General features: G+C 40.1%; 3 protein-coding genes across 8 annotated transcripts; 2 read left to right on the top strand and 1 right to left on the bottom strand.

Annotated features, from left to right (window-relative positions):
* Positions 1-6,383: 6,383 nt before the first annotated feature.
* Positions 6,384-16,023, top strand: epoa (erythropoietin a). 2 transcript variants are annotated; one of them, XM_039609373.1, is made up of 5 exons: positions 6,384-6,823; positions 10,844-10,974; positions 11,093-11,179; positions 11,352-11,516; positions 14,561-16,023. In XM_039609373.1, the coding sequence occupies exons 1-5, from the start codon at positions 6,745-6,747 to the stop codon at positions 14,711-14,713; spliced, it is 615 nt and encodes a 204-aa protein (XP_039465307.1). In that variant the 5' UTR covers positions 6,384-6,744; the 3' UTR covers positions 14,714-16,023. The 2 variants fall into 2 exon arrangements, with proteins under 2 accessions (XP_039465307.1, XP_031592582.1); XM_031736722.2 differs by lacking the exon at positions 6,384-6,823 and adding an exon at positions 7,034-7,251.
* Positions 16,024-16,184: 161 nt separating this feature from the next.
* pop7 (POP7 homolog, ribonuclease P/MRP subunit) lies at positions 16,185-19,012 on the bottom strand. 2 transcript variants are annotated; one of them, XM_031736723.2, is made up of 2 exons: positions 18,834-19,012; positions 16,185-17,236 (listed from the first exon to the last, which is right to left on the bottom strand). In XM_031736723.2, exon 2 carries the CDS (start codon positions 17,177-17,179, stop codon positions 16,724-16,726), a length of 456 nt encoding a protein of 151 aa, XP_031592583.1. In that variant the 5' UTR covers positions 17,180-17,236; positions 18,834-19,012; the 3' UTR covers positions 16,185-16,723. The 2 variants fall into 2 exon arrangements, with proteins under 2 accessions (XP_031592583.1, XP_031592584.1); XM_031736724.2 differs by lacking the exon at positions 18,834-19,012 and adding an exon at positions 18,599-18,826.
* Positions 19,013-19,320: 308 nt separating this feature from the next.
* Positions 19,321-26,818, top strand: LOC120438873 (up-regulator of cell proliferation-like). Of its 4 annotated transcripts, none has more exons than XM_039609372.1 (5): positions 19,321-19,540; positions 20,117-20,164; positions 20,250-20,303; positions 20,950-21,112; positions 22,176-26,818. In XM_039609372.1, the coding sequence occupies exons 4-5, from the start codon at positions 21,001-21,003 to the stop codon at positions 25,868-25,870; spliced, it is 3,807 nt and encodes a 1,268-aa protein (XP_039465306.1). In that variant the 5' UTR covers positions 19,321-19,540; positions 20,117-20,164; positions 20,250-20,303; positions 20,950-21,000; the 3' UTR covers positions 25,871-26,818. The 4 variants fall into 4 exon arrangements, with proteins under 4 accessions (XP_039465306.1, XP_039465304.1, XP_039465305.1 ...); XM_039609370.1 differs by having other exon boundaries at positions 20,099-20,164; XM_039609371.1 differs by lacking the exon at positions 20,117-20,164.
* Positions 26,819-27,445: the final 627 nt, after the last annotated feature.

Below are 27,445 nucleotides of genomic sequence, written 5' to 3'. Positions count from 1 at the left end.
GATTATCAATTAAAGTTGGATGGTTTTAGGCTTATGGTGTTGTAAGTCAACCCCTGGGCCATGGACCGGTACCAGGCCGCGAGAGTTGAGGCTCGGGTGTAAAAATGATGGTTTTAAGGTTTTTTATCGTTAACTCAGTTTCCCTGGGTCTTTTCCCATGTTGTAGTTGTATGTCTTATTTTGAAAGAAATATTGTTGCGTTACCATAGCGACCAGAGAGCATTAAGGGGCAGAGAGGAGGAAGTTACTCTCAATGTTGTTGGCACATTTCAGGAGGACGCTGCTAAAAAAGTTAAACAATTACACAGTGAATTCGCGATTATTATCATATTTACAAAATACCACAGTTTCTGTCTCGGTCGTATCATTTTATTTTGTTGTATTTATCCGCGACACCTTAAAGGCCGGTCCGTGAAAATATTGTCTGACATTAAACCGGTCTGTGGCGCAAAAAAGGTTGGGAACCACTGCTTTTACCAGAAAAACTAAGAGTCAAAGTTAAACGTGTGCTCATTGAACAGCAGCACAGTGAAGAATGTAAATGAAAGACAGAGGCTGAGGTGGAATGCAAAACCTAAATCTCAGGCCATACAGGGCCAGCGAGTCAGTGAAATGGCAGGGAGGACGTCCTAAAGAGGGAAAAGGGCATTAAGCGGAAATGACAAGTGATGAGTGGCCAATAGATAAGAGGGAGTGTGACTAGGGGCACTTAGGTCAGAAGAAATACCAAAGAGGGCAGATGGGCAACAGGAAGAGGACTAAATGTAAGGAAAATAAGTGGTGATGCTTTCAGAGAATTATACAAAAGATAATAGGGAAAATCTTAGGAGCTAAAACACACTGAAAAAAGAAAATAGGTGAACCAACTTAATTGAATTATTTCAATTGGTAACACCTAATTTAATTAAGTTCTTTGAAATGAAGTTAATACATTAGAGTAACACAACTGATTTATCTAATGTATTAACTTCATTTCAAAGAACTTAATTAAATTAGGTGCATTTCAGTGCACAGAGTTAGTTACAGAGTATGCAGTTTAGGTTTCTCATGATGTTGCATCACACCTGAAATGATAGTTTCCAGTCTCTTCCTCAGTTTAAGGATTGCAGCTTTCTTGATACTGGACTGTATGCATTCAGCATAAGAGCTTTAAATTAGCTTTTTAAAAAGTGTGTCTGCATTCATGAGCAGCCTTCTGGACTGAAACATTGAAGTACATATTCATTGTCCACACTGGCTACACTGGAACAATAAAATTGGTCTTTGCATCTAGAGGAGGCTCAGCACAGGTGTTCACACAAGCTTATCCTGTTAGCCCAATTCTGGCTAGTAGGTCAAATCGGCTCCCATTACAGGTATCCCCCTTTATTTGCAGGAGGAGCATTCAGTGCAAATGAATATCTGTAAGTGACCACAGTGTTGCTTGTTTACTAGCACGGAGTTCCACTGGAGGTTAAATGACAGCATTAGGTCAAGGCATCAGTTCCACTCATGAAATCCCTGTCCCGGGACTCCTTCCAAACTTGTGGCGGTTACAATGGAATCACAATAACTTCAGTAACATACGGTTCTTGTCACAGTATATGCCTGTAACCTGAAACAATAACTTCTGACTTTGTCAGTGACCACTGTCTTGGCTCCTGCCTTGGCTCCTGTGTCGCTCACGGTGAGTTTCCCTATTCTTTTATGTCAGTTTCCTGTCTTGTGGCGCGCCAGAGGAATAGACCTAGCTGGCTCCAAGCCAAAAACCTAGATAGAAAGTGAAACACACACACACACACACACACACACACACACACACACACACACACACACACACACACACACACACAGACACACACAAGCTAACAGCTGTGCTCTTTGGCTGTCTCCTATAAAGTACGGCACAGCGTCTCCTGCAGTTCCCCCAGCATGTTGGCCTCACCCCTTGTCATGGCACAAGGAAAGTGCAATTGGGTTCATCCCAACTTTACATCTCCCCTCCTCCAAGTCATCCTAAATTCAATAACTGTGTCCCATTCCAAACCAGGAGTCACTGAGACTGGACACCCCTGCCCCCGCATTCCCCACACATCCCTCACCTCCCACCCCAATCCTCTGCTCTGATCATGAAGCATGGCTCGCAGCACGTACCTTGTCTCCCTCTCCTCTCTCTCTCTCATGTTGGCCCAGACATAAGCAAACAGCCCTTTGAGCAAACAGTGCAGCACAGTTGTCAGCACTGGCTTCAGTTTAGCACTGCATTGACATGTACAATTAAAGCTGACTCAGAATCTGGGTCTAGAGTTATATCTATGAACTTACAAAAATACCTGAAATACATTGTAATCAGGTTGTTTTAAGTTCATACTTGTCCTCCAGCTGGTGTTTTAGATGTTGCATGTTTAGGAAAGGAACAAATGCAGAAATGTTCCAATTGTTTTTCTTGGCTATTGATTAAAAGTAAATTGATCTAAACAACTTTTTTAATATTATTTTTTTATTTACTGACATCAGGACAGTCATGACTGTTGTAGTGAATCTCTGGTCATAGTTAATATCTGGTTATTAACTTCTGTGTGTGTGTGTGTGTGTGTGTGTGTGTGTGTGTGTGTGTGTGTGTGTGTGTGTGTGTGTGTGTGTTATATGTGCAGCTTACATAGGATTTTGCAACGGTAAGCGTGGGGGTATGTAAGCTTGGTGACTTATCAGGGTTTCCAAGTATTTGTGAGTAAAGCTGTATGTGTCACTTAACATTGCATTGTTGGCTTATGATAATACATACATATGCAAACATACCTTCACTTCCTGTCTGATGGAGCTGTTTCATGTGGCCCCTGAAGGACACCATCTTCCTTTATGACACACAGAGGGGACTTCCAGGAAATTTCAATATATTTCCTATACTCTGGCTCCAAAGGGACTGTCACCATGAGGGCACTGGACATAAATACCCGTGACTGAAGTGCAGAGAATGAGTGCTGCATAACATTTTTAACAGACCTGCATTGAGCTGAATGGTTACAATTTACATGACATAATATCAATTGGAACTTATTTAGTAAACTGATTAAATTCATTTTTGTGCACAGAATTAGTAATGCCATTCTGGTTCCTAATGTTTGTCCTACTTCTGATTGTTTCGTTGTCTCATGAGGAAGTCATATTGAATGAAAACTATTCTAAGAATATCATGAATGAACTCCAACACTCACACTTTCCTTTAAATAGCCTTCATCTTCCTGTAGCAGATGCTTTGTTTAGATGATAGATGAGATTGCTCTTCCATGTGCCTGGGTCAGTTTTGATTTATGTTTTTGTATGTAGTTCAGTGAAACTGTAAATAGGTTGTGGTCATGGTGGGGTTACAACTTAATTAATTTGAATGTGTTGTGATTTTAAATGGTGTTCCTGCTCCAGCATAGTAGTATCTCAAGTAAAGTTTGTTGTGAATGGTGCATCATTCAGAACATATTTTACTTGAGATACTATTATGCTGTTGCAGGTTCTAACCCCACCATGACCACAACCTATTAACCTAAGCTTTTTAAAGACACAGATACCTTCCTAATTAAGTAATGTTCAAGGTTAACACTGTTCATAGAGATTTTATTTTCCAATTTTTAGAGGTTTGTGATGGTTGCTACAGTTGACTATTTTTTATCTAGTCTCTGAACTCTACTGGAGAGAGAAATGCATCAAATCTTTGTAAATTTTTTGCATATTTAATGTAAGTTCAGGTTAACACATGCTAACAGACTTTGTAAAGCAATAATTAGAAAATAAGTAGCTTAAATGACTAAATAACACTAAGGTCATTGTGCACTTGATTAAACAGAACTAGTTTTAAACATAGTAAAAAAAATTAAGCTGTCTCAAAAACCAAGAAAAGAGAGAATTTTATTATACCAAAGGGGAAATCGTTTATAAAGTTCCAAAACTTTTCTAGTTCCACGAGACGAGGCGAGGCTTCTTGGGTGGAAAGAGCGAAAGTTCTCCATTGAGAATCATCAATTTGAAAATGGCAGCTAAGAGTCTCCAACTCATCACAGTTAAGGACAACCTGCTGAATGTAAAGCTAGAACTTGTACAAAGGTCTATGAGAAGAGCACCAAAATCACTTAAATGCCATTTCAGCATTTAAGTCTGGTCTCTCTTTTTCTATGTGTGTTTGTTTGTTTTTACAGTGACGTGAAGGACATTCAGAATTTCCTCCTGAATGAGTGCAAGTTGTAACATTTGAGGATGCATGTCACTGGTTGTGGGAAGTTGGGGGTGTTGAAAGTTATACCTTCCTGTGAGCTATGTACTACATTGTCTACCAATTGGGAGGTTACAAGATGTGCACAGTGAGAACATGCCTTCCTAAAGAGCTTCCTTGATTCTGTAAACGATGTATAACAAGTGCTTGACCTAATGAATCTCGTAGTAATAGAACCAGTAATGATTTGCCAAACACAGTGGAGGGAAGATTCATGCAATACGTTTGATATGTGTCAAACTGTTAGGTTGTAAAATTTGTTCTGATGTTGGCAGGTGATCGTCTGAATATCATAGAGGAGAAATATATAAAAGCTTGCACAACAGGTTTACGTGATATCTTTTTCATGGTACTGTGCATGCTTACTCCCGTCATACTCTCACATTGGTAGAAAACCTTCTAGTTTTCTAGTTGCTACTGGTTAATGAAACTGACAGAAGAATGTGCCTGATGTTGCAGATGTTAACTATGAGAGATCCTCATCTTATAAGAATGAGAGCATTAGTGTTGTCCTTCCTGTCACTCAACTCGTAGCAGCTACATTACCTTCAAAAATGGCAAAAAATGCTTTCACTCTCAGCATAGCTATCAGCCATCTCCGAGATACAAGATAAATTGCAGCATCATGAAACGCAGAGATAACAAAGCTGAAAAAGAAGGCACGTTTATGGAAACAGTAGGAAAGACTTGGTTGTGCCCCACTTGAAAGTTTCAGTGGTTTCCTCATTTGGACAGGAGGGTACATGTCAGAAGGTGAAAGCAGCGACGCTGTGGAATGCTGACAGGGGAAGGTCAGTCTTTCCAGTCACCATGTCTCTGCAGGCTTCCATGTACTCTCCCAAGCCATATGCTTTGATTACAGGCAGAGCCAGACAGAGTGACAAAGTGACTGCAATGTGTGACGTATTAGACACATGCTATAGGAGGAGCTGTTGAATACAAAGAATTACCATGTTGAGGAGAGTGAAAACAAAAACCTTTTGTCTTTTAGTTGTCTTTTGCACCAAGGAAAAGAAAATTGTCCTCCCACTGAGCCGTGGTGCTTCCAGTTTTCCTATACAGCAAGCACCAGAACTGTGAAAATCTAAATGAAAGGAGTATTCTTCAGAAGCATTTACTTTATGTGAAGATATGCTGCAATTCATAGTGAGAGCTGAAGGACACCTGGACCACACCTGGAATACTATTATAAAGTTCATTTGGTGATTGCTGTCTTAAAGATCTACATTCATATCCACAGAACACTACTATTAAACAGTCTGACACAATGCCAAAATTGACTTTCTATATGTTTTTTTTTGCTTCTTTTTTTTTATCTTTATAATGAATAAAATCCTTCTAAATGTGTTTTGTTATGCTATGGTAACTTCTTGGATAAATAATGCATAATTTGGGGGTCAAATTACATATTTTCTGTAATAACTTAAGAAACAGCAATTAACTTGCAGCCTATCCAGGTTGCACCTTGCTTCTCAGTTTAGACAGGCTAGAGGATAAGGTAGATGGAATTTTAAAAAAAAGAAAAAAGCCTATCTCTTTTTTTCTTCCGGAGGGAAGAAATGTTAAAAAAGGGGGGGAAAGGCACAAAACAGAGACAGGATGTCACTTCAGACAGGAAATACAATCAGTGGCTAGAAGATGGGATGAGAAGAGCAGAGGAATATGAAGAAACGGGAAAGTTAAGTGAAACCAAATATCCTTTATTACAGAGCAATGGAAAATAACAAAGCCCCAAAATACATTAATAATACATTTCTACATAAAATATAAACACAAACACTATTCTCCTGAGTTCTAAATTTTAAATAAACTTTTTGCTTTATTTGTTCAAAGTTTGTCTTTGATAAATTTTTAACAGCCCATTTTACACATGACCCAGTTTACCTGATCACAGGCTGGTGGGCACAGAGTGTCTATGTGAGGATCACCTGTACAGCTGTGAAACATAAAAACACAGACCCGAAAAAACATATTAACATACAACAAAAGAGAAGTCGTTTAAGAAAACGTAACTTTTGGGGGTTAAAAAGAAGCTGCTAATGTATGTAGACTTTCCAAAAAACCGTCCCTCTTTACCAAACTCCACCTCAAAACATCTATGCTTTTTTAATGAAAAACGGCATATAAAACAAAGAAAGAGAAAACAAACGGAAGCATTTCTGAAGTTTTCTTTAGTAGACGAACCTCATTGTCATTTTCGGCAATAAAAATATTCTAATGAGCGTTTCTGAAAGCACCCAGACAATGAATGGGAAGTGTCTGCGCGGCTTTTTTTTGAGGCATTATTTACTTTTTGTTATCTAAACACCGATGGGGCTATTATTTGGATAACAATGAAAGAAAACATTTTGCCTTAAGGGAGGAGCGGCTTATATTGTCATCACTAAAACAATGCAACTATATTTTCAAAGTCATCAATAAAAAAAATCAAACGGCATCACTTTTTAGAAACACCTACCGGATAAGTGCACAAGAGATCCACAAAAGAGCTTCGTTTCCAATTAATGGGCAATAGACGGACCTATGGGCCAAACCGCGAGGACCCTGTGAGGGGCTATGCGGATGCCGCTATGGAGTTTCCCAGTGAGTTATGGGCATGCCTTCATGTTTTTTTCTCTGTACTCTGGCTTTACTAGTTACTCTATTTTCACTCTTTACGCAATGAGTCACTGCATGGTGGGTTGATGTTTAATGTCACCGCGGTACGTAGAAAGGCGCGTAGTCGTTCTTGCGGGCTATCACGTTATCACTATATCCTTGGGGGAGGTAAATAAAAGGTTTTGCCAAAGCACAGCGGTGATGCAAAGTGTGGAAGGTGACTGCATGGACCTATTTTTTTTACACGGACCTGCACGCTGGTCGGGATTCGCGCAGAGACCAGCGCACTTGGTGGCGTATTGGATCTGTTGGACGGAACCTGAATCGTGACGCCTGCGCGTGTGTTTAGTTGTTTCACGATGTGTTTTAAAGATGCTGCACCTGTTTGCGAATGTTGCAGAAAACAGGTAGAGGTAAGAGCGCGTGTGAGATTTCTATTTTGGTGCAACGCTTGGTGTGCATGACCTGCGTGCCACAGCAGTCTCTGTGCTGTGCATTTTTGAACACGCTCATCACGCTGATGACACATGGATGCTTGCATTTAGGCTTCTCGGTGTACAGCTTATCCTGTATGGAAGAATATTGGTTCTGGGGTTTGGGATTTAAGCATCTGGAGATAAGTTGCTACTTTTTCCGGGTTTTCCAAAGGATCTGTGACAAACTACATGTGCTACAGGATTGCCATTTTTCTTCTGTTTTACTCCCTGTAAAGTAATTTTACGTTGAACCGTGCTTTAAGACTGTAATACACCTAGACGCTCTTGATGATTTAAGATCCTAACATTTAAAAATGAAATAAAGCCAAAAAACGTGTATGTGGTGGAACAAATGTATGATGGAGTGAATATGCATGATTATGACAAAAAAAAGTCTGCTGATGAAGCAGTTAATGGAAATCGCTGCTCTACATGAGGTGCTGAGTATTGAGGACTTTTTTTGTCTCGTCCACTGGGGAAATCCATCTGCATTGCGTTTCTCTAGCGTGACACAGCATACTGGAAAATTTTCAAACATGCAAGCTGAATCTGTGCTTTCTGGCACAGTCATCGCATACTTAAGTCAGCAGAAAAGAGCAAAGGGTTATCAAAGGGTGACCGCTATAAGGGATTCCAGCAGAACAGGAAATTATGTCAGACCCGTGTCATCTGATAGCTACCTATTTACAACTCTGCACTTTATCATGTGGAAGACCTGTTCAAAGTAGAAGACTGCAAAGCATTCAGCAGCAACCATTCCACTGGTGATATGTGTTTTAAATAGGATCTCCTTATCAGCCCTGTGTGCCATCTAAAATGCTGTGGTCTTTTTGCACGTGTTTGTGAGAGTTAGATAGAATAACGCATATCAAAAGTGCCAACTTTAAGTCGGCCGGTAACCTTTGCAAAGCATCTGTCACATACCTGGCCTGAAGTTTGCCATTATCCAAAGTACTGCCACTTGTGGACTGCTGATTTCAATTTAAAATAGCAACATGGTTTTGGCAGCCGTTGGCAGACGAAGCTGTTAACTTCCAGTCTGGCCGCAGTCCTGGGCCGCAAATTCCACCATCGTGGTGAGAAAGTCGAGAGTGGATGCATGTGCGTACACTTTTTAGATTGATGAATTCTCACGTAGGCAGTGGTGGAGTTGAAAAGGTCGCTGATAACCCTCAAGCTGAGTCACACACACTAACAAATGCCAGATCGGATGAAAAAAAAAACAAAAAAAAAAACGGGAGACCAGTTTGCCTCTCAAACTTGCATATGTTATTTTATCAAAGACTCTACTGGTAACTATATGTTGTTATTTTTCAAATAACAATGAAACTTTCTGTCACTGAGGGTAAAAAAGCCCAGATTCCAGTTATATAGAAGCAGATGTGCCACTGACAATTCTCATGTCACTGCCAACGAGGAAGACAGGAGGCGTAGAGGTGAACTGGATGGGGCTGTTGACCTCTTCTTGATGTTTTCTCTTGTGTTATCACTTCCAAAATGATTCATCTAATATTGGAAACCATCTCAATTTGTGCTAGTTCTTAGGAGGTCTGAGAACTTAATGTGACCCGTATCGGCCCCATCTGCCTGGGAAAATCATCTGTATTTTCTGTCATGCTTTTGCGTCACACAGCCAGGCTGCTGTGAAAGAGCGCATTCAACATGTGGCACAGAGGAACAAGGCTGATGCCCACATGACCCTCGAGATTTCCAAGTGTATCGTTAGAGTTCAGAATGTGGTTTGATTTCTATGAATGTGACAAGTTTCTTTTATGCTCATGGGAAAAAGTTAGAAACACAGCTGACTAATGTCCCAGCTGTAGAAATACCCTGTTACAGCAAGGATTAAACAAGGTCATTCCTGCACTGTCATGGTGTCTGCAGGTTTCTGTTCATAATGCAGCAGATCACATGGTTTCATTTGCTGAATCATGCTGTGGTGACACAGCTTAAACAGTAATGCATCAAATACTAAGACTGAGCAGCTCAGTCAGTGGTAATGCATCAAAGTTAGGTACACTATTCCTAGAAAGGCTTTTGTTGGCTAACTGATACAGTCCTCTGGCCTCACATGTTCTTGCACTGTACACAGGTCACAGGACAGCAGGGGTCTGAATTAAGTGTGACAACAAATAAACCGATTGTTTTGTGCTCTTCAGTATTTGAGTGCAGTTTCTTTTAGCTGATGTCTCTTCTGTAGTTGTGTATTTAAAATGGTCCACACAATTTTATAACTTGGTAGAATGACTTTGTCTGAAGAACCCCTTTGCTTGCATAGTTTAGGTCCACTTGTTCCCTCAGCAGATCTCTGTAAATCATCTGCTGTGACCTTTGTAGGCACCAGCTCTTAACCCAGTCGAACACCTATGGTAGAGTTTGGGCTGGCGTGCTAGACGACGATCAAACATCAAATGAGACGACATAGTTTGGTAGATCAATCCAATCCTTCCAGTAGAGTTACAGACAGTTGAAGTACCAGTACCAAGGAGCACTGAGGTACAGTATCTTACTAAGATACTTTATTTTTTCCTATAATTTGTTTTCAGAATGATGGACCTGACCTGGGCAGAAGTGTTATTTTAAGACTATGTAGAACATTTGCTCTGCTTGCTTCTTTGTAAGGTTTCCCACATTTCCCAGCCATTGGCATCAGAGCCTGAACTTTTTGGTTCGTCTGGTTACGTTAGGATGCTCTATGAACTAGATTGCTTTATATTTTGTATCGGTCTGGATTTAGGTTTCTATCTGTTTGCTCATGCTGGTTAGACCGATGCACAGAAACATCAAGAAGCCCATCTTTGCACTGTTCCCCTAAATAAAATATTCTTTTGATGTGAAGCATGTCATGTAAGAATGGTCAAAGTTGAGCTACAAACAAGCAGAGAAGTAAAACAAATGGAAAATTACCAGCTTCACAGCTCTTTCCCTGAGGGGTGACCTGCAGAGTCAGCATGAGAAAGACATTTTAAAATGTTAGTGAAATAATGAACCATGCTTAACTGTTGGTGTGCATATCTCCTGCACATTGTGGTGTCATACACAAAAGTTTAGATTATGCTTATATTTGACTATGCTTATCCCTTATATGTCTGAAGTCCTCCTGACTGCCATGATTATAATATGGCTGTTATGTCTTAAACTAAACTTATATTATTCCGTATTATGACACTTTCTCTCACAGCTGTTGCCCTCTTATAAGTGCAAATTATGCACCAAGCCATGCTGTTAACTTGAAGATGTATATATGGATGGTAGAGAAAAATCTGATTGATGTCAGCATAAAAATCATGTAAAGGCTTAACTGCAACATGCAATAAAGACAGATTTATCATTAGTAACACAGTGAATGGTTGGAAAACTAAGGTATGCTTCCAGAGAAAAAGCATTAGTTGTTAATGAAAAGGTAAAACGTGGTTTCAGCTCAGAAGAAACTCAGTTTCAGTGCTGGTACTGGACATGTGAAGTGGTATCGAACCATCGCCAGAGTTTGATGAAATGTGTTTGTGTGTCCGTTGTGTCTGATAAGCAGGACTGCTTGCCTTGCTGTTGTTAGTTTTGGACTGGACCCAGCCAGGCTTGTCATCCCCACTGAGGCCAATTTGTGACCTGAGGGTCCTGAACCATTTCATACAGGAAGCACGAGACGCAGAAGGTGCTATGGTGAGAGGAAAATGTATGCATGCATTAAAACCTGAGAGCAGCTGAAGGTTGCTTTATGTTGTCCTCTAAAGACCCTTTGTCTGCTGAAGTCATCAATACTCTCTCTCTCTTTTTGCAGAAGTCATGTAGAGAAGGCTGTGGCCTGTCCCAGTCTGTCACCGTCCCCCAGACTACAGTAGACTTTGATGTATGGGAGAAGAAAAATGTAAGTAATCACTGATGACAGCTGGATGTTAAGCAGCAGATTTAGATCAGCTATCAAATTCAGTAGACCTGTGGGCGAAGCTGTAGTACCTGTTCATTTCTAATCTGATCATTATTACTGGCTTCGTTTGTTCTAGTCTTTAAATCCTGCCCTCTGTTTATTTTTTTGCAAGGCACTGGAGCAAGCCCAGGAGGTGCAGACTGGCTTATGGTTGTTACAACAGTCCTTCAACACGCTACAGACGTCGGTCACCAACACAGCAATGCACAGTCACATAGACAACACCATCAGAAACCTGCTCAGCATCAACGCTGTGCTGCGTAGTCTCAACATCCAGGTGAGTTAGAGAAGCATCCCAGGTAGTAATTCAGGAATAACAGCTCAGCAGTTGCCCAGCAAACATCACTGTGTTGTCACTGTGTACATGGGCAAATGGTCATGGTCAGGTGCCAAAATGTGCAATATTTGGTTCACAACCAAAGGGGATCTTGTTTCGATATCTGATCGTTGCCCATTTAGGCCCTCTTTAATGAGCAGTATAAGCTGTGATAGTGGATTTTGAAAGCAGTCAGCTAATTTAGTCGGATCAGGCATGTGCAGAGGTGCAGTGCTATTTGTTTTAGTAGTGGAGCACATCAGTCAGGCACGTTTGAGTAATCTGCTTCTAAAGCTCTTTCTGAGTTTATGACCATTATTCAACTATAACTGAGCAAAAGTGATCAAACTGACTTTAAAAATATATGAAGTCTTCTGTCTAACCATGCTTATCACTCCTTACTTGTGGCTCACTGCTCTCTCTTCCCTGGACACATCTACTCTCTCTTTTCACATTACTTCCTGTGGGATAGATGCCCATGCACTCTCTAACTATGATGCCATCTCTCTCCCTCACCTATTCTCTGGTGAATTTTGAATTCTACTGCATGCATTTACAAAGATAATATCAGAGTTACAGAACTGCAGCAATTTGACGTTTCAGTAGTGGATATTCAATTCAGTTCAATTCAGTTTTATTTGTATAGCGCCAAATCACAACAACAGTCGCCTCATAGCGCTTTATATTGTAAGGTAGACCCTGCAATAATACATGCAGAGAAAATCCCAACAATCATATGTGTCTACTATGAGCAAGCACTTTGGCGACAGTGGGAAGAAAAAACTCCCTTTTAAAAGGAAGAAACCTCCGGCAGAACCAGGCTCAGGGAGGGGCGGGGCCATCTGCTGCGACCGGTTGGGGAGAGAGAAGGAAGACAGGATAAAGACATGCTGTGGAAGAGAGACAGAGATTAATAACAAGTGTGATTCAGCAGAGAGGTCTATTAACACATGTTGAGTGAGAAAGGTGACTGAAAAGGAAAAACTCAATGCATCATGGGAATCCCCCAGCAGCCTACACCTATTGCAGCATAACTAAGGGAGGATTCAGGGTCACCTGGTCCAGCCCTAACTATGTGCTTTAGCAAAAAGGAAAGTTTTAAGCCTAATCTTAAAAGTAGAGATAGTGTCTGTCTCCTGAATCCAAACTGGAAGCTGGTTCCACAGAAGAGGGGCCTGAAAATTGAAGGCTCTCCCTCCCATTCTACTTTTAAATACTCTAGGAACAACAAGTAAGCCTGCAGTGCGAGAGCGAAGTGCTCTAATGGGGTGATATGGTACTACAAGGTCAGTAGTATATTACAGATTTGAGAGCAGAAGAAAAAGAAACTGATATTAAATGATTTGTGGTTTGCACAGACCAGATTTACTAACAGTCTGCACCAAAGTAAAACATCTTTGGGTGCTTAAAAAGCTACTTTTGGAGTTTCCCTCTCAGAACACAAAATTTTAGGATAATATGCAAATGTGACATACTGAGGTTTGTGGCACGCAGTTCAACACTAAATTTAACAGTTAAAAAAAAGCGCGTGTTGTTGAGTTGTCACAGTTAATGTGATTTGTGTTCAATGAACGAGTGAGTAACTGGTACTTTGGGAGATGGCTCCAGCTGTGAGTGCAATCCCCCAAATTTTGTCCTGTCACTTCCCCGTGTTCTCATACTGCACGTTTAGAGCCAAGTCCCCTCCTGCTCTTCAGTAATGATGTTAATATGTGAATGAAGCCAAGCAGAATGGACTGAGCTGAACTTTCAGGCTTTTGGTTGCATTTCTACCTGAATATTGATACATAATTAAAATATTTACACACAGCTGTTAATGTGACTTTGTTAGTGTGTCACTATTAATGTTTGAGTCTTAAACTACATAATACTACATTTATTTATTACAGCCTGCAGCAAAAAAAGGGCATGATAGTACCTGGCACAGTAACGTTATCTTCATTAACACACAGACACACTGGGATCCGACAGTAAATGTTTTCTGTTCTACACATTGCACAAATCAGCTGTTTACACACAGATTTCAGGTTTATACAGTTTGATAGTTTTAATAACGCAGCTCTCCTGTGCTCCACCTGAGTCTCAGACCTCTGAACCCCACACAGAGTCCCCAGCAATGTCAGAGGAGTTATCCCTCATATCATAAACATTCAGCCTCCTTTCATTCATCTTACGTGCTACACTGTTTTCATAGAGAAACAGATGTGTAAAACCTGAGCCTCCACAATATTACTGTTACTAGGACATCACTTGACTGTCATTGGCTGCACTAATTTTGGAGCCCCTAATTTGTGCGGCTCTTAGTAGTTGAATATTGAAACAGACTGCATCTTTATATAAAAATTAGTGCACTGTGAGGCCTCCCACTCCTATGGTCCATCTTTGTGAATGCTCTTTGGTAAACAGGATTTTTGATGTGAAAAGAAGTTTTTGCACCTGTGCAGATGTTAGTAAATCTAGCCCTAAATACCACGATCACAACTTTGACCCCACATTTTTTGTTGTTGTCTGTCTTAATAACTGTGATAACTGAATTTCAACCAATCGAGCCAGCTGTGAATATTGGCTCGAATTTTGTCATTTGGGGGAAAAAGTGGTGGAGCATCAGTACAGTGTGTTCCAGCACATCTACGCCTCTGGACATGTGATAGGCAAGATTAGGAAAAGACATTGCAGAAGAGTGATGGCATGTTTTATTCTTATCATTGCTACTTGGAACATTTAGCATAAACCATATAAAAAATAATATTACTGTTAAAAAATCTGGCACTGGAAAATGTGGGGAAAGGTATGTACTTGATGATTAGAGCCAGTGTATTTGTTTCTAAGATGGTCTCACTTACTGCATTGAAGTGAAATAGAGACTCTTTCTTTGGCAACAGACAAACGAAGCACAGTCACGAGACATTCAGGTCTAAACTGTCCTGAAGGACAAACTCCTGTCGTAAGAACAGTGTGTGTCATGACTCAGGGGTCACATCATGTTTCTTTGTATTCTCTTTCAGGAATTTACACCACCAGCAAATGCAACAGACCTTGAGGGAACATGGAGGGTGTCCTTAGCAACAGAGCTGCTTCAGGTCCACGTCAACTTCCTGCGAGGCAAAGTGCACCTTCTTCTTTCGAGTGCACAGGCATGCAAGCCAGATGTCAGCTGATCAACCGATCGCCCCATCCCGGGCGAAGAAATTTGTGTTTCCAAAGGCAAGAGGAGAAATGTGACACTGGTTAACCTGCACGCTGCTGGAAGCGGTGTGGAATGAGAAAGACGCAGCAGTCGTCGCATGCAGAGGAAGAGCTGAAAGGATAGGACTGTCTCAGCAACGCTTTGGATGGACAGGAGATGAACGCACCTTGGAAAGTAGATGTGACTCATGGACCAAAGTGATGCTTTTGGGAAGCACTGCTCCAATAGCTGTTTTACTGGCACTCTCTTGCACTTTGTGTGTGAATGTACTTCAGTGTGGGTGAGCTAAGACTGAACGTTTCAGTGTCGTCCGTGTGCGTCTGTTTTCAGCGAGTCTGACCCTTACACTTATTTCTTTAGAGGGAAACACCCAGTTAATACTGACTACACCTGGGCATCAATTTCACTACTGGAGGCAGAAACTAACGTGGCCTCACTCATGGTTTCCACATTTTTCAACTTTGCCTCACAGAAACAGTCTCTCAGAATTTTTTCAGTGAATATTTTAATATATTTTTAAGTTGAGTAATTACTATTTATACAGATTTTTCTACTTTAAGCTCAGTCTTTGACGTAGTGTCAGGTCTAACATGCTAGTTGGGCTCTTTGTCATGTTTTCTTGTGTAACACTGAACACATTTGCAAAGGTGTTTGCTCACATCATTTGCAATGGCATGCTGCTCTTTCTTCTTTTGTTTTTTGATGATTGTGTGTACCTGATTGGCTGTTTGACACTGCATGTCCTTTCCAAATAACAAAGACTGACAAAGCTGATGTTCAGTTCCAGTGAGTTTGGGGGTGTGAGAGGTCAATGAGGAGGGTTACATGAGAACTGTGAAGCTGCTACGTCATTCTCCGTGTTGTTGTTTTTGCCTGACTACACTCAACCAGTCTCTACACGCTGATAGCCAGACTGTCTGGAAAAACTTACAATTTACATCCTGTGGGGCTGTAATTGCAAAGAGTTTTCCAGAGGCTGACGCTACACCGTCTTCTCCCTCCCTCTATTGTTCGTCATCAAACCTCAGCCAGGCAATCAGTGAGCCCTGGGAACTCGAGGCTTTCTGTAAAATGGATGCTCAACTGTTTCAGATTAGTTAAGTGTTCTTCCTTGTTTTTTCCCTTATTTTTATATCTTGTCGTGCAAGTGCAAGATGTTTTTAAGGATGTTTGTATGTGTTTTCTTTCCTGTTTTGTGTTGTTTTGTCCCATCACTGTATGATTCCCTATTTAAATACGAAATGTTGTTCTCGGATAAAGAAAGGATGGATGGAAACACAACAAAGGGGAAGTTTGTGCATCTCATTCATTATTTTTGCCTTTTTTTCCCCTCTCGATGGGGTGAACAAGCACGTGCCGAGTACAAGCTGCCACAGCAGAATTTACTGGTTCCACATACAAATTTTCCAGCCACGAATACAGAAATAATAGTTAAAGAAAGATACACTCTGGCAAGTTTTTATTTTTACCCAGATTTCAAACAATCCAGCATTCATTATATACATTTTGAGCAGCAGTTCAGAGACACAAATCACATTTAAACAGAGTCTACGTCTCAGTGACCCTCAGCTGAACTCACACTGTAAACAATTTGACAAAACACTGTTGTGATGGAGCTATAGAAGTTAGTCTGCAGAGTAACAACTTCCTGGCATGTTTATTGTAGCTGCTACTGCCACCTAGTGGAGATTTACAACAATAACACCTGTTTGCTGCTTTCTTATCAGCATCTTTAAAACCTGAACACACAAACATTAAACACATAAAAAAAAAGTTGTCACAGCCACATATGTATAAATTATAGTGCACACTAGTGTTGCTCCAAAGCATGCAGACTGAAAATGCATATAACACAAGAATAGCAAAGGTGGCTCTCCACATAAACTCAGTGTTTTGTGATCTACTGGTTAAAGAGGAAACAAACAGGGCCTGAGGGCTAATGGAGAATCTCAGGCTGATCCACAGGAAACCTCCTGATTGGTCACTGAGCGTCGGGGTAGAACACCTTTATGTGAATGGCCGAATTGTTACGTGTGCGCGTCATTGGCTCTCCGGCCTCATCCGGATCTTCGGGCTCCAGGTCGTCCACAAGCTCCACTGTGGAGGTGTTGGCTGCCAGCTGTAGCGCCCCCTGACTGCTGGCCTGCAGCTGAAGGGCAATGTTTATAGCCCGGTTGATGGCCAAGCCCAAGCCGTGAACACAGATCTCTCTGTGACCCCCACCTTCCAGAAGCTTCTGACAGCGCGCCAGCTGAGCCCGGAAGTCCGTCTTCATGTTGACGTAGACGTCGTTGCGTCTTTTTGGGAGCTTCCGGGGAAGACGCTTCCTTAGAGTGTACTCCACTGGGTCCATCTCAACAGCAGGTGAGCTGGAGTCTGTGTGTGCAGGGCCCGTCTGAGGGATGGAGGACATACTGGGGTTGCGTGGCTCCGTCATGTTTAGATTTGTGCCAGGGGATCAAGTTGTGGTAGCAGGTGGGGACACACAAAGAAGCTGAGGAAAGCAGACAGAAGGTGGTGTAACATGGTCAGATTAGCCTCAGGATACCTTTCAGAAATACTATTCAGAATAGATCTAACGCATCATCTCTATATCTGCACATAGAAAACCGACAGTAAGGTGACATATACACAAACATTTCAACATTTAAGCATCCGGAGTCTCTAGAGCGCAGATTAAGTGAAAACAAACGTAACCCTGGGATGAGAGAAGTCCACCATTTCCTGTTCACTAAATTAATTTAAACACAGGCCTGAGTTTGGTACCCCAGCAGCTGACATCAGCGAGCTCAGTGGCAGGTTTTTTTTTTTTTGATAAACTTCAAGTTTCTGACGCCTTCTCTCCTGCTGCAATTAAAGTATTTAGCTGACACACACTTTCATTTCATCCAGTCAATATCAGCGTACATACTGGAACACTTTAACCTGCATTTTTCTAAACATTTAAGTCAGACTGTCACAGAGTCTCTTTAAAAGACAGCATTTATGTTCACTCTGGACAGCAATCATGAGGTCATGCTGGATTTATTCTCAGCTCAGAATAAAATCTACAGTATGTAGTGATGTTGTTGCTATGTTGCTCTGTAGACATGAAGGCAGCCGTCAGGTTGTCAATAAGCTGCTCGCCACTGTATGTAGTAATCACGGTTTCAAAAAACCTGTACTGAGCTGTGGACAATCATTTATCCGTGGACTCACTGATGGAAATGTCCTGTTATTTATGATTCATCCCATTTTTAAAAACCCATTTCATCATGATGCCATGCTGGAGATGATGGGAGTATTTCTGAGACCGATGACGGTGGTGCAGCTGAAACAAATTTAAGATTCTTGCATTTTATCCATCAAGTTTATCATCTGTTAGTAAATTTGAAGTTGAATAAATGTATTTGTAGTTTATCTGCAGTATCTGCTCAGTATTTACCCAGTGGTAAACAGTCTACCCTGTAGTGCATGTTTCTGTCATGCATTTTCCATTTTACTTAGTGGAAGTTAAGGACTCTGGTTAAAAGGCTAAGCTTAAAGAGAATAAGTAGGAGTCACATTAGCAAATATAGTCACTTCCTGTAAAATCTCAGTTAATTTATATTGTTTCGTTGGTAGTAGGAAAATTACCTTAAGGACACACGAATACAAATCACCTTATATATGACTAGATAAAAAATCAATGCATAAAAAAAAAATCAAATAATATTCTTAGATTTTTAATCATCTTATGGTTTGCAGCTGTTCAAGCTGGCCCAAGATAAAAATGAATTCAACAACAAAAAGAGCGAAAGATGAGAACGATCCCTGTATAACTCGGGTAATCAGTTTCGAAATGAAAATACATACAAACATCAACAGATACGCTCACCTGAGCTGTGCTGGTGAGCTCATATAGTTATCACATCTTCCAGTAACGATAACGTCCGTATCCCGAACAAACCCAGTGTCTCAATCTAACACTGATAAAGATGTACTTCTCTAGGAGCAACTCGCTAACAACGTGCTAACGCTATAAACAACAGTGCAGTGGCTAAGCTAAGCTAAGCGTGTAAATGAAACACGAGTGTTTCCTCTGTGTCACTCCATCCTGGGAGTACTCTTACCTTCAGAGCACAGACTCAGGTCACAATGTTTCTTTATATCATGGCCAGTTTATACGGAGCATGTCTTTTAAGCTGTACCGCAAGCTTCTCTAGATAAACTGGTAGTTTATTCTCTGCGTACCGGAAGCTCGATAACTGGCTGGGGAAAGGTGGGTCACAGCGCCGCCTTCAGGCGTGTTGATGCCTGCGGCTTTAAGACTTTCTGAAATAAAATGAATTCGATCAATAAGATTCCGAACGCAAAAGATGTAAACAGCGAAAACAAGAAGCTTTATATTCAGGACATACGGACTCGAACATATAATAACAAAAATAATTCAGAATATTTACCATCTGCAATTCTTCTATTTCTTTATACTTTATTTTAAGGATAAACGTTGATTCCAACGTGTGCCTTGCTTTTTCTGATATCTGATCCATTCGAAGTTAGGAAAATGAAAACGGAAACTTTGTTCTTGGTAATCTGCCGTTATTTATTTATTTATTTATTTTGTAAATTATAAAAGCTAAGAGACTTGTCACGTGGTCATTAAACCAAAAGTGAAAATGATCATAGTTCCCCAACACAGAATAGCAGGAGCGCTCTCACTGCTGCGACATTTGGAGAGAAACGTGCTTCATCTACAGGACGGTTTGTCCGTAAATTTACTGCATAAAGAAGAAAAAAGCCTGAAGCAGAAAAGAAAAAGCAGAGCTGTTATGTAAAGGTGAGTTGTTTTAATACTGATGTTTTGTAACAGATATCTCAGTGTGTGTGTCTGCGTATCATCTGATTTATGATTGTTTTAGGAATTCTGTCACATAATAAGAACATTTTAATAAGTGCAGCAGAGAGAAGCAGCTGGTTCAGTCTAAACACCATTAATCTTGTAATGACAAACAGTTTTATGCATCACAGAGGGATCGATAAATTGATTTCCGGGTTGAGAACAGTGGGTGCTGGATGACGATGCAAGATCTTTCCTGAGTCTGCGCAACGGGCGTGTGCTTATTCTGGAGAATAACTACATTTACCTTAGAATATTTAAATATATTTTAATGCTTTTCTAATTTAATGCAGGACTTAAAATACAAGAATTGCTTATACTTCATTAAAGTATCTGAATAATCTGAGTACTCCTACTCTGCAGAGCAGTTAAAATAATTAAAATAATGACTTTATTTGTAAAGCACTTTACAAAGAGTTTCAGACTTCAAATAAAAGCCCCACACAGTAATCCAACATAAAATAATTTTCTGTCTTCTGTGTTGTGCCACTTTTCAAGTGATATCTTCTGTATTAGGCCTGCAGGATTGCACAAGCGCCTTAAATTCACACCCTTCTTTCTAAGGTATTGCTCTCATTTGCCCTTTGATTGTCGGGGTTGTGGCCTTTGTGGTATACAGACTTTCAGACTTTCCTCTTATTACTTTTAGAGAGAAGATGCCTATTTAAACTGGACAGGAGGATGGGATGACAGGGTTTGACAGGCAAGGAACTACTTTCCTGAAACAAAAATACTGTCCTCATGAGAAAATATTTATGTGATGACTTCACTTGTTGTGTTGATGTAGAAGTGTTTTTGGGTGCATTGGGTTGTGACTATGATGCAGATGAGTGGAGGCTGTTCACTGACAGCGCAAAAGCCAGCTTAAAATGTCTCCTGCTGCATGCTGGAAATTAGTTTGCATCCAGGCCAGTCGGTCATTCTGTCCAGTTAAAAGAAACCTGTGAAAAAATTTAAATTGTGTTGGAGAAGCATAAACACAATGAGCAGAAATGTGGGAAAAAAATGGATTTGCACAAAAGTGTATGTGATTGAATATTTTTATTGCTGTTTTTGAATCCATCATCATTAAATAAGGCAATATCAACTAGTTTCTGGAAAATGGCAGATTTAAATAAATAAATAAAAATTGCTGTGCAGTGAAAAAAAAGCAGTAAAGATTGATTTTTAAAGTTTTAATGTAATGAAGTAACAATATCATGTTCTGCCTGACTGTCAGCAGATTGATATGGGAGGTAGGAGTCAGCTTTATGACTGTTTTAGTAAAAAGGCTTGATATTATGTGCATCCTGTAAGCAGCAATTTTAAGTAAAATGCTTTATTATTATTAACATCACTAATCCCCACAGATCCTGCTCCTGCTCCTACCACTGCATGGAGGGAGAAACCGTGCATGATAAATGAACAGCTCAACTCTCGGCAACATAAAATCAAACAAAGAAAACTCCTTTGAGGCTCCCGAAGAAATGGACAGCAGTGAAACACTGTCTGTTGAGACGTCTATGAACACAAGTAAGTGAAAGGAATTTACTGAAAAAAAAATTAAGAAATATTTCAGATATTTTTTTTCCTTTTACAAAGTGCAGATTCAGTAACTCAAAGTAAACACAAATTAAAAAAAGGTGTTCAAGGAGAGCTAAAACTTGTTTCCTGATGTAGATGATCAAATTCAGATTCTTGTAAAAAACAGGAGCTACAATGACATAACTATATCTGCATTTGTTTGTGCATACGTTTGACCTCATCATAACAGCATGTGAGCCAAACGAACACATTTTTCTTTGCTTTTGTGGAGTTACTGTTACAGCCTCACTTGTATATTTACCGTTGAAAATCTAAAGTTATAGATGAATCTGACTGATGGCATTAGTGCTATTATTTTGAAGCCTTTCAGTGATCACACTGTTGATGTGATTTTTACAACAACTGTGAAGTGAAGATATCATGTCTTCCCTGCCATGTAGTGGAAAATATAGTGGGCAAGAGTAAAAAGTATTTAAAGTACATTCCACTGTGTAACATTAACATGGCCATTATCTTGTCCAGCTTTAGACTTTAATACATCAGCTAGAACAGTGCACAGCATTTCTGCAGGGCCTTTAAAAAACTCCAGGGATTTTGCACAGGGACGAGTTCCCACAGAACCTAACTTCTGGACAACATACTGGAATGTAACTTTAGACCTGTGGATCAGCATTTTGTCTCAGAGCAAGCACTGTTCATTAGGCAGTAAGCAACTAACCTCCACTAAACTCTACTATAAAAATATAGGATAAAACTTAACATAAAACCAAATTGTATTTCTCTTCTTACACATGTTGTACTAAAATCCAGTGAGAAGCAAAAAGATATATATTAATAATAATATGCAACAGCTAACAAGATTATAACAGTCATACAGTATTCATACCATACTGTGTGAAAAATTTTCAGTCATTGTGGCCCCTAAAAAAACTAGATGAAGATATTTTAAGGTTCTTGCATAAAGAAAATCATTAATTGATTTAAAACATGTTTTAAATGGCCTTTTAAAATGGCAGTATTTTGTTAAAATTAAGATTCTCTGTATCCACAGAGATACAGCTGGAGAGGTTACTGGAGGACCTGGGCTTGGAGCAGTACTACAGAGAGAAACTATCACTCAGCAAAATACTTGAGCTCAAAAAGAGGACCATCACTGATGAACCTGCAAAGTGTAAATCAGACCAACTATGGCATTTTCTAAGGAAACTGATGATGGTTAATGTGACAGCTAGAAATGTGACATATACCTCAGAGTGTGACTCAAGCAGTGATGAGGAATCAGGAAGTACAGAGTTTGATTCTGACAGTCCAAACACAGATGACAAGGTGAACCCTCTTGACATTATCACTGCTCTCTTTCTGTGTTCTGATGGTTTCCTACAGCAGGAAATGGCACTAAAAATGTCCCTGTGTCAGTTCTCTGTTCCTTTGCTGCTTCCCAACTGTGACACCAATCAGTGCACACTCATGCTGTGGGCCATGAGGGACATTGTTAAAAAGTACAGACCTCAGTCTCTGTCAGAGTCCAAGGGCTTCATTGAAGACAGAATCGTTCTCTCTGAACTTCCAATGATCTCTTTTGTCAGACTGGGTGAGTGCTCCTTGTCCAAGTCAGAGATTCTCAATAAGCTTCTGAGCAGTTCTCAGCAGTACCATGACACCTTTGTTCATCACAACATGGAGTGTGGTGACAGTCCAAGAAGAATATCCAACGGACTGACTGAAATTACTTGGTATCTTCCTTGTGGAAACACAAACATTGATATTTTCAGTCAGCCAGTGGCTGTAGCTAACCTTCGTGGGGACATTGCAAGCTTTCAAACACAATACTCCTTTCTGTGTCAGACATCTGCAGCAATATTTGTGTTCTTTGACCATTTAGGCTCTGAATCTAAATTCAGTCTACTTACCAACCAACATCACAAGGCACAGATTTTCTTAGTGGGTAACTATTACAGCAAGCGCTTCATTGAAGATGCTTTAAAAAAAGTAGCAAACAAATTGGGCTTAACTAATAACAAGATCATAATTATTAGGAAGAAACAGAAGAATGAAGCAGACTTTGTGAAAAGTTTAAGAAAAAGAGTCAGAGATGTGGTTGAGAACTCAACGATAAAGATGTCAATAGAGCAGATGGCAGACATTGCCCATGAACTGGGAATACTGGTTGATGAAGACTCTCCAGAGTGCCAGACTGCAAAGAAAAATGCAGAAGCCATCACTGCTGAAATTCAAGACATCCTTAAATACAAAGAAGATCATCTTCCACGACAAGGTGAAATATGGAAAGAACTGACCTGCTTAGAGAAGGAAGAATATCAGCTTAGAAAAGTTGGCTCTAGAAATATTGAAGATTACAAAAGTCAACTTCAGCTACAGAAAAAAGAATTGAGGAAAAGGCAGAACTCTTATGACATGTCGACAGCTATGAAATGCTTCATTAATGCAATATCAAGCCCAGGAACAGAGAGGTTTTATTTCCTGAAATGGATGCGAATGAACCTGGATAACATGTCTCGTATAAAATTGTCGGAACTTCGGGAGAAATATAAAGAAAAAAGCAAGAACTCTGAGAACAAAGAGAAGATCAAAGAAATTGACAGACAAATTTCCAACAGCTCACTGGGGACTGAACACTTCTTCCGTGAAATGGGTCAGATCTATGAAGCCTCACTGTCCCTTCCACAAACAGATCCAGCACGTCAACAGTTGCAGCATCTGCCCAAACTGTGTGCAGAGTTGTTGCTTGATGGATTTCCTCTTGAGCTTGTAGATGGAGATGCATCCAACATCCCTCTCAGATGGGTGAGTGATGTTCTCTCTCAGCTCAGTGACTTGGTGTCTCCAAACAGAAAGATCCTGGTAGTCACAGTTCTTGGAGTTCAGAGCACAGGAAAGTCCACTCTCCTTAACACCATGTTTGGAGTGCAGTTTGCAGTCAGCAGTGGTCGATGTACTCGAGGTGCCTTTATGTTGCTCATCAAAATCAATGAAGACATGAAAAAAGTCCTAAACTGTGACTTCATGCTGATCATTGACACTGAGGGCTTAAAGTCACCAGAAGTTGCACAACTGGACAACAGCTTGGAAAACAACGACATTGAGCTTGCTACACTTGTTGTGGGGCTGAGTGATGTCACCATTGTCAATATCGCAATGAAGAATTCAACTGAAATGAAGGACATCCTACAAATAGTTGTGCATGCTTTTCTCAGGATGAAGGAGGTGGGCAAAAAGCCGAAATGTGTGTTTGTTCACCAGAATGTGTCCGATGTTTCAGCCCATGAGATGAACTCACGAGACAGGAAACTGCTCCTGGAACAGTTAAATGAGATGACCCAGGCAGCAGCCAAAATGGAAAAGAAAGAGGAGAACAAGAGCTTCACTGATGTGATGGAGTACAGTCCAGACACTGGGAACTGGTACATTCCTGGACTCTGGAATGGAAACCCACCAATGGCACCAGTCAATGCAGGCTACAGTGAGGCTGTATATGAGCTCAAGAAACACATCATCCAACTGCTGGGAAACTGTGAGTCATCTGCTTATGATGTCATGGAGTTTAAAGAGTGGGTGACAAGTCTGTGGACTGCAGTAAAGCATGAAAACTTCATCTTCAGCTTCAAAAACAGCCTCGTAGCTGATGCATACATGAGACTCTGCACAGAATTCAACAAATGGGAGTGGGAATTCAGAAAAAAAATGTACACCTGGGTAACAAATGCAGAAACAAGAATTTCCAATTTTGGTACAATTGCAGCAAAATCTGAATCTTCTGACATGGGAGAATTTCTCACATGTTTGAAAAGTGAAGCCTCCACAGTGCTGTCCACATTGGAGAAAGAGTTTCTAGATAATCTGACACAGTATTTCAAGCAACCAGAGGGTCATGTTTATCTGGTTGAAGGATACAAAGAGGAATTCTCAAACAGTGCAAAGAGCCTCCGGCGTGAAATGGAGAGATCTGTTTTTATTCAACTCATGATGGCAGCAGAAATCAAACAGGGAATGACAGAAATTGATAAAATCAAAGAGAACCATAAAAAAGAGATTGAAAAGGCAGTTCATGTGTTGATAGATAAGTACAGAAAGAAAAAAGCCCAGATGAGTGATGAAGAGCTGGACAAAGAATTTGATAAGATGTGGAATGAAACACTGGACAAACTTTCTTTTTCTGAACAAAAGACAACAAATGTCTTCACCAGCACATTTCACTGCCTGAGAATCAATCTCTCACACAGGGGGAGTCATGCATGTGAATTATTAAGCTACAAAAGTCTGCAGGATTGTGGAAAAGAGCCTTTCAAATATACACCTGAAAGACTGTACAACAAATTCAAATTCAGATTCAGTAAGTGGTTCAACATTGACGATCATATAATGGCTGTACAAAAACTGGCTGACAGCATCATCAATGACTGCACTCAGTTTGTGAGACAAAAAGTAAAAAGAGAAAAAAATTACTCTGACACTTATATCCAGGAGATCCTATACCTCATTGATGAGAAATTACAAAACAATCAAGATGTTAAGACAGACATTGAGTTTGAAGTTTCTCTGAAACAGCACATCTGTGGACTTGCAGCCAGAGAGTTTCAGAAAATGCACGAAGATTTCGTCCAAGCAAATGATCCCTACAGATGTCTGATGAAAAACAAGGAAAAGTTTCGTGATGATTTTAAGATGTGTTTTATAAACGAGACCAGTGTCAGAAGAAGGCAGAAGAATTCACCAACCGATGTTTGAAGCCTGCTGTTGAAGATTTTATCAGTTGATGTCTGGGACCTGATATCACTGGTGAAATGCTGACATGTGAGCAGTTCAGCACACGAATGTCCTTCCAGTATTCAGTTTTACTGGATTTACTTTCAAAGGATGATTTTGAAAATTATGTGAGCTATACATGCTCATATGAGAAGTATGTGAAGACATAGATACTCAACAAAATAGTGGAGCACTTTTCAACTGTGTCCACACTATCTGAGTTTGAGGACCGACATCTCCAGTCATGTATCAGAAGCATAAATGATGCCATCAACAAGGCAAAAACAGGAAAGACTGATGAAATGAAGACATTTGTTGAAGATATTTGTAAAGAACTTGGTGATAAACTTGTTATTTCCCAGGATGCTCTTGGTGCTTTCATGATCCTGAACAATGCTGACAAGAAACAGTTTGCTGACTGGCTCACAGTGTCTGTGAATGAGATGGCACAAGATCTTAGAATGAAGTTTAAAAATGTAAACATTGAAATGAAACTACAGTATCTCCATGTGCAGCCCCAGAATGAGCTTTTCAACAAACTGGTTGGTTGTGGCAAACAGTGTCCATTCTGCAAAGCTCCCTGTGATGCTGGAAGAGGCGCCCATACTGAGCACTTTGCTCTACTGCATCGGCCTCGAGGTCTGGGAGATTTAAGTCGGCATAATACACAAAAACTGATCACTGGCATATGCTCTTCTCTTGTGATCGGTAACCAGCGTTTTCGCTGCAGTGCTACAAACCATGAATGGCACCCTTACAACAATTACAAGGAAATTTACCCAGACTGGAAAATCCATCCAGATGTGAGTCTTGAGCAGGGGCGGATCTAGAGAAATTTTCTTAGGGTGGCATGAGGGTGGCAAAGAAATCAAATGGGGTGGCAAAATCAAAGCCTTTTTTCCCCCAAACACATATGCAGGTGGTTACATATGGTTAAAATGATTCAAATGCAGTAAGTATACACGTTTTTCATATAAATATAGTCTATAACTTAATTATTGTCTGTAGCCTAAATAATTACACACTTTAGTTACATAAAACGTGAGTTTTGATTTTATGTATTGTATAGCCTGTATAATAAATAAATATGTAGCCCAATAAGTCTAACTTAAGTTTCACACTGTTTTTTGTTAGAAAACAATCAGATTGTTTGATGCTTAAATTTCACAAAATGTCAGAAATCTGCACTGTCATGAACAAAAATTTAAACCTAATTTTTCCATGATTTGTTGGATTAACCCACTGAGGTCTGAAATGCAACTACTCCTTTTGAGTTTATGCTTGTATTTCACCCTCAAACTGTTCATTTTATTTTTTTTCCCCTTGCCTTGTTTAGTATCATTCTTTTCAGCTCAACTGAATTTAGTTGTTTTTTCCACTGACATACTGCATTAGTACTACTGATCTGAAATCACACAAAGAACTTAAAATCCTAGTGGTATTTTTTTTTACTGTAAAAAAAACCACAGACATGTTGAGTAAATTTTTATAACTTGAAATGCAAATACAAATTGCACATTTTGTAAACATATACAACTATTTATTTAAAAATGCAGC

The sequence above is a fragment of the Oreochromis aureus genome, linkage group 3, assembly GCF_013358895.1.
Source record: "Oreochromis aureus strain Israel breed Guangdong linkage group 3, ZZ_aureus, whole genome shotgun sequence".
In the NCBI taxonomy this organism is placed as follows: domain Eukaryota; kingdom Metazoa; phylum Chordata; class Actinopteri; order Cichliformes; family Cichlidae; genus Oreochromis; species Oreochromis aureus.
This window is presented reverse-complemented; position numbering and strand designations above follow the sequence as displayed.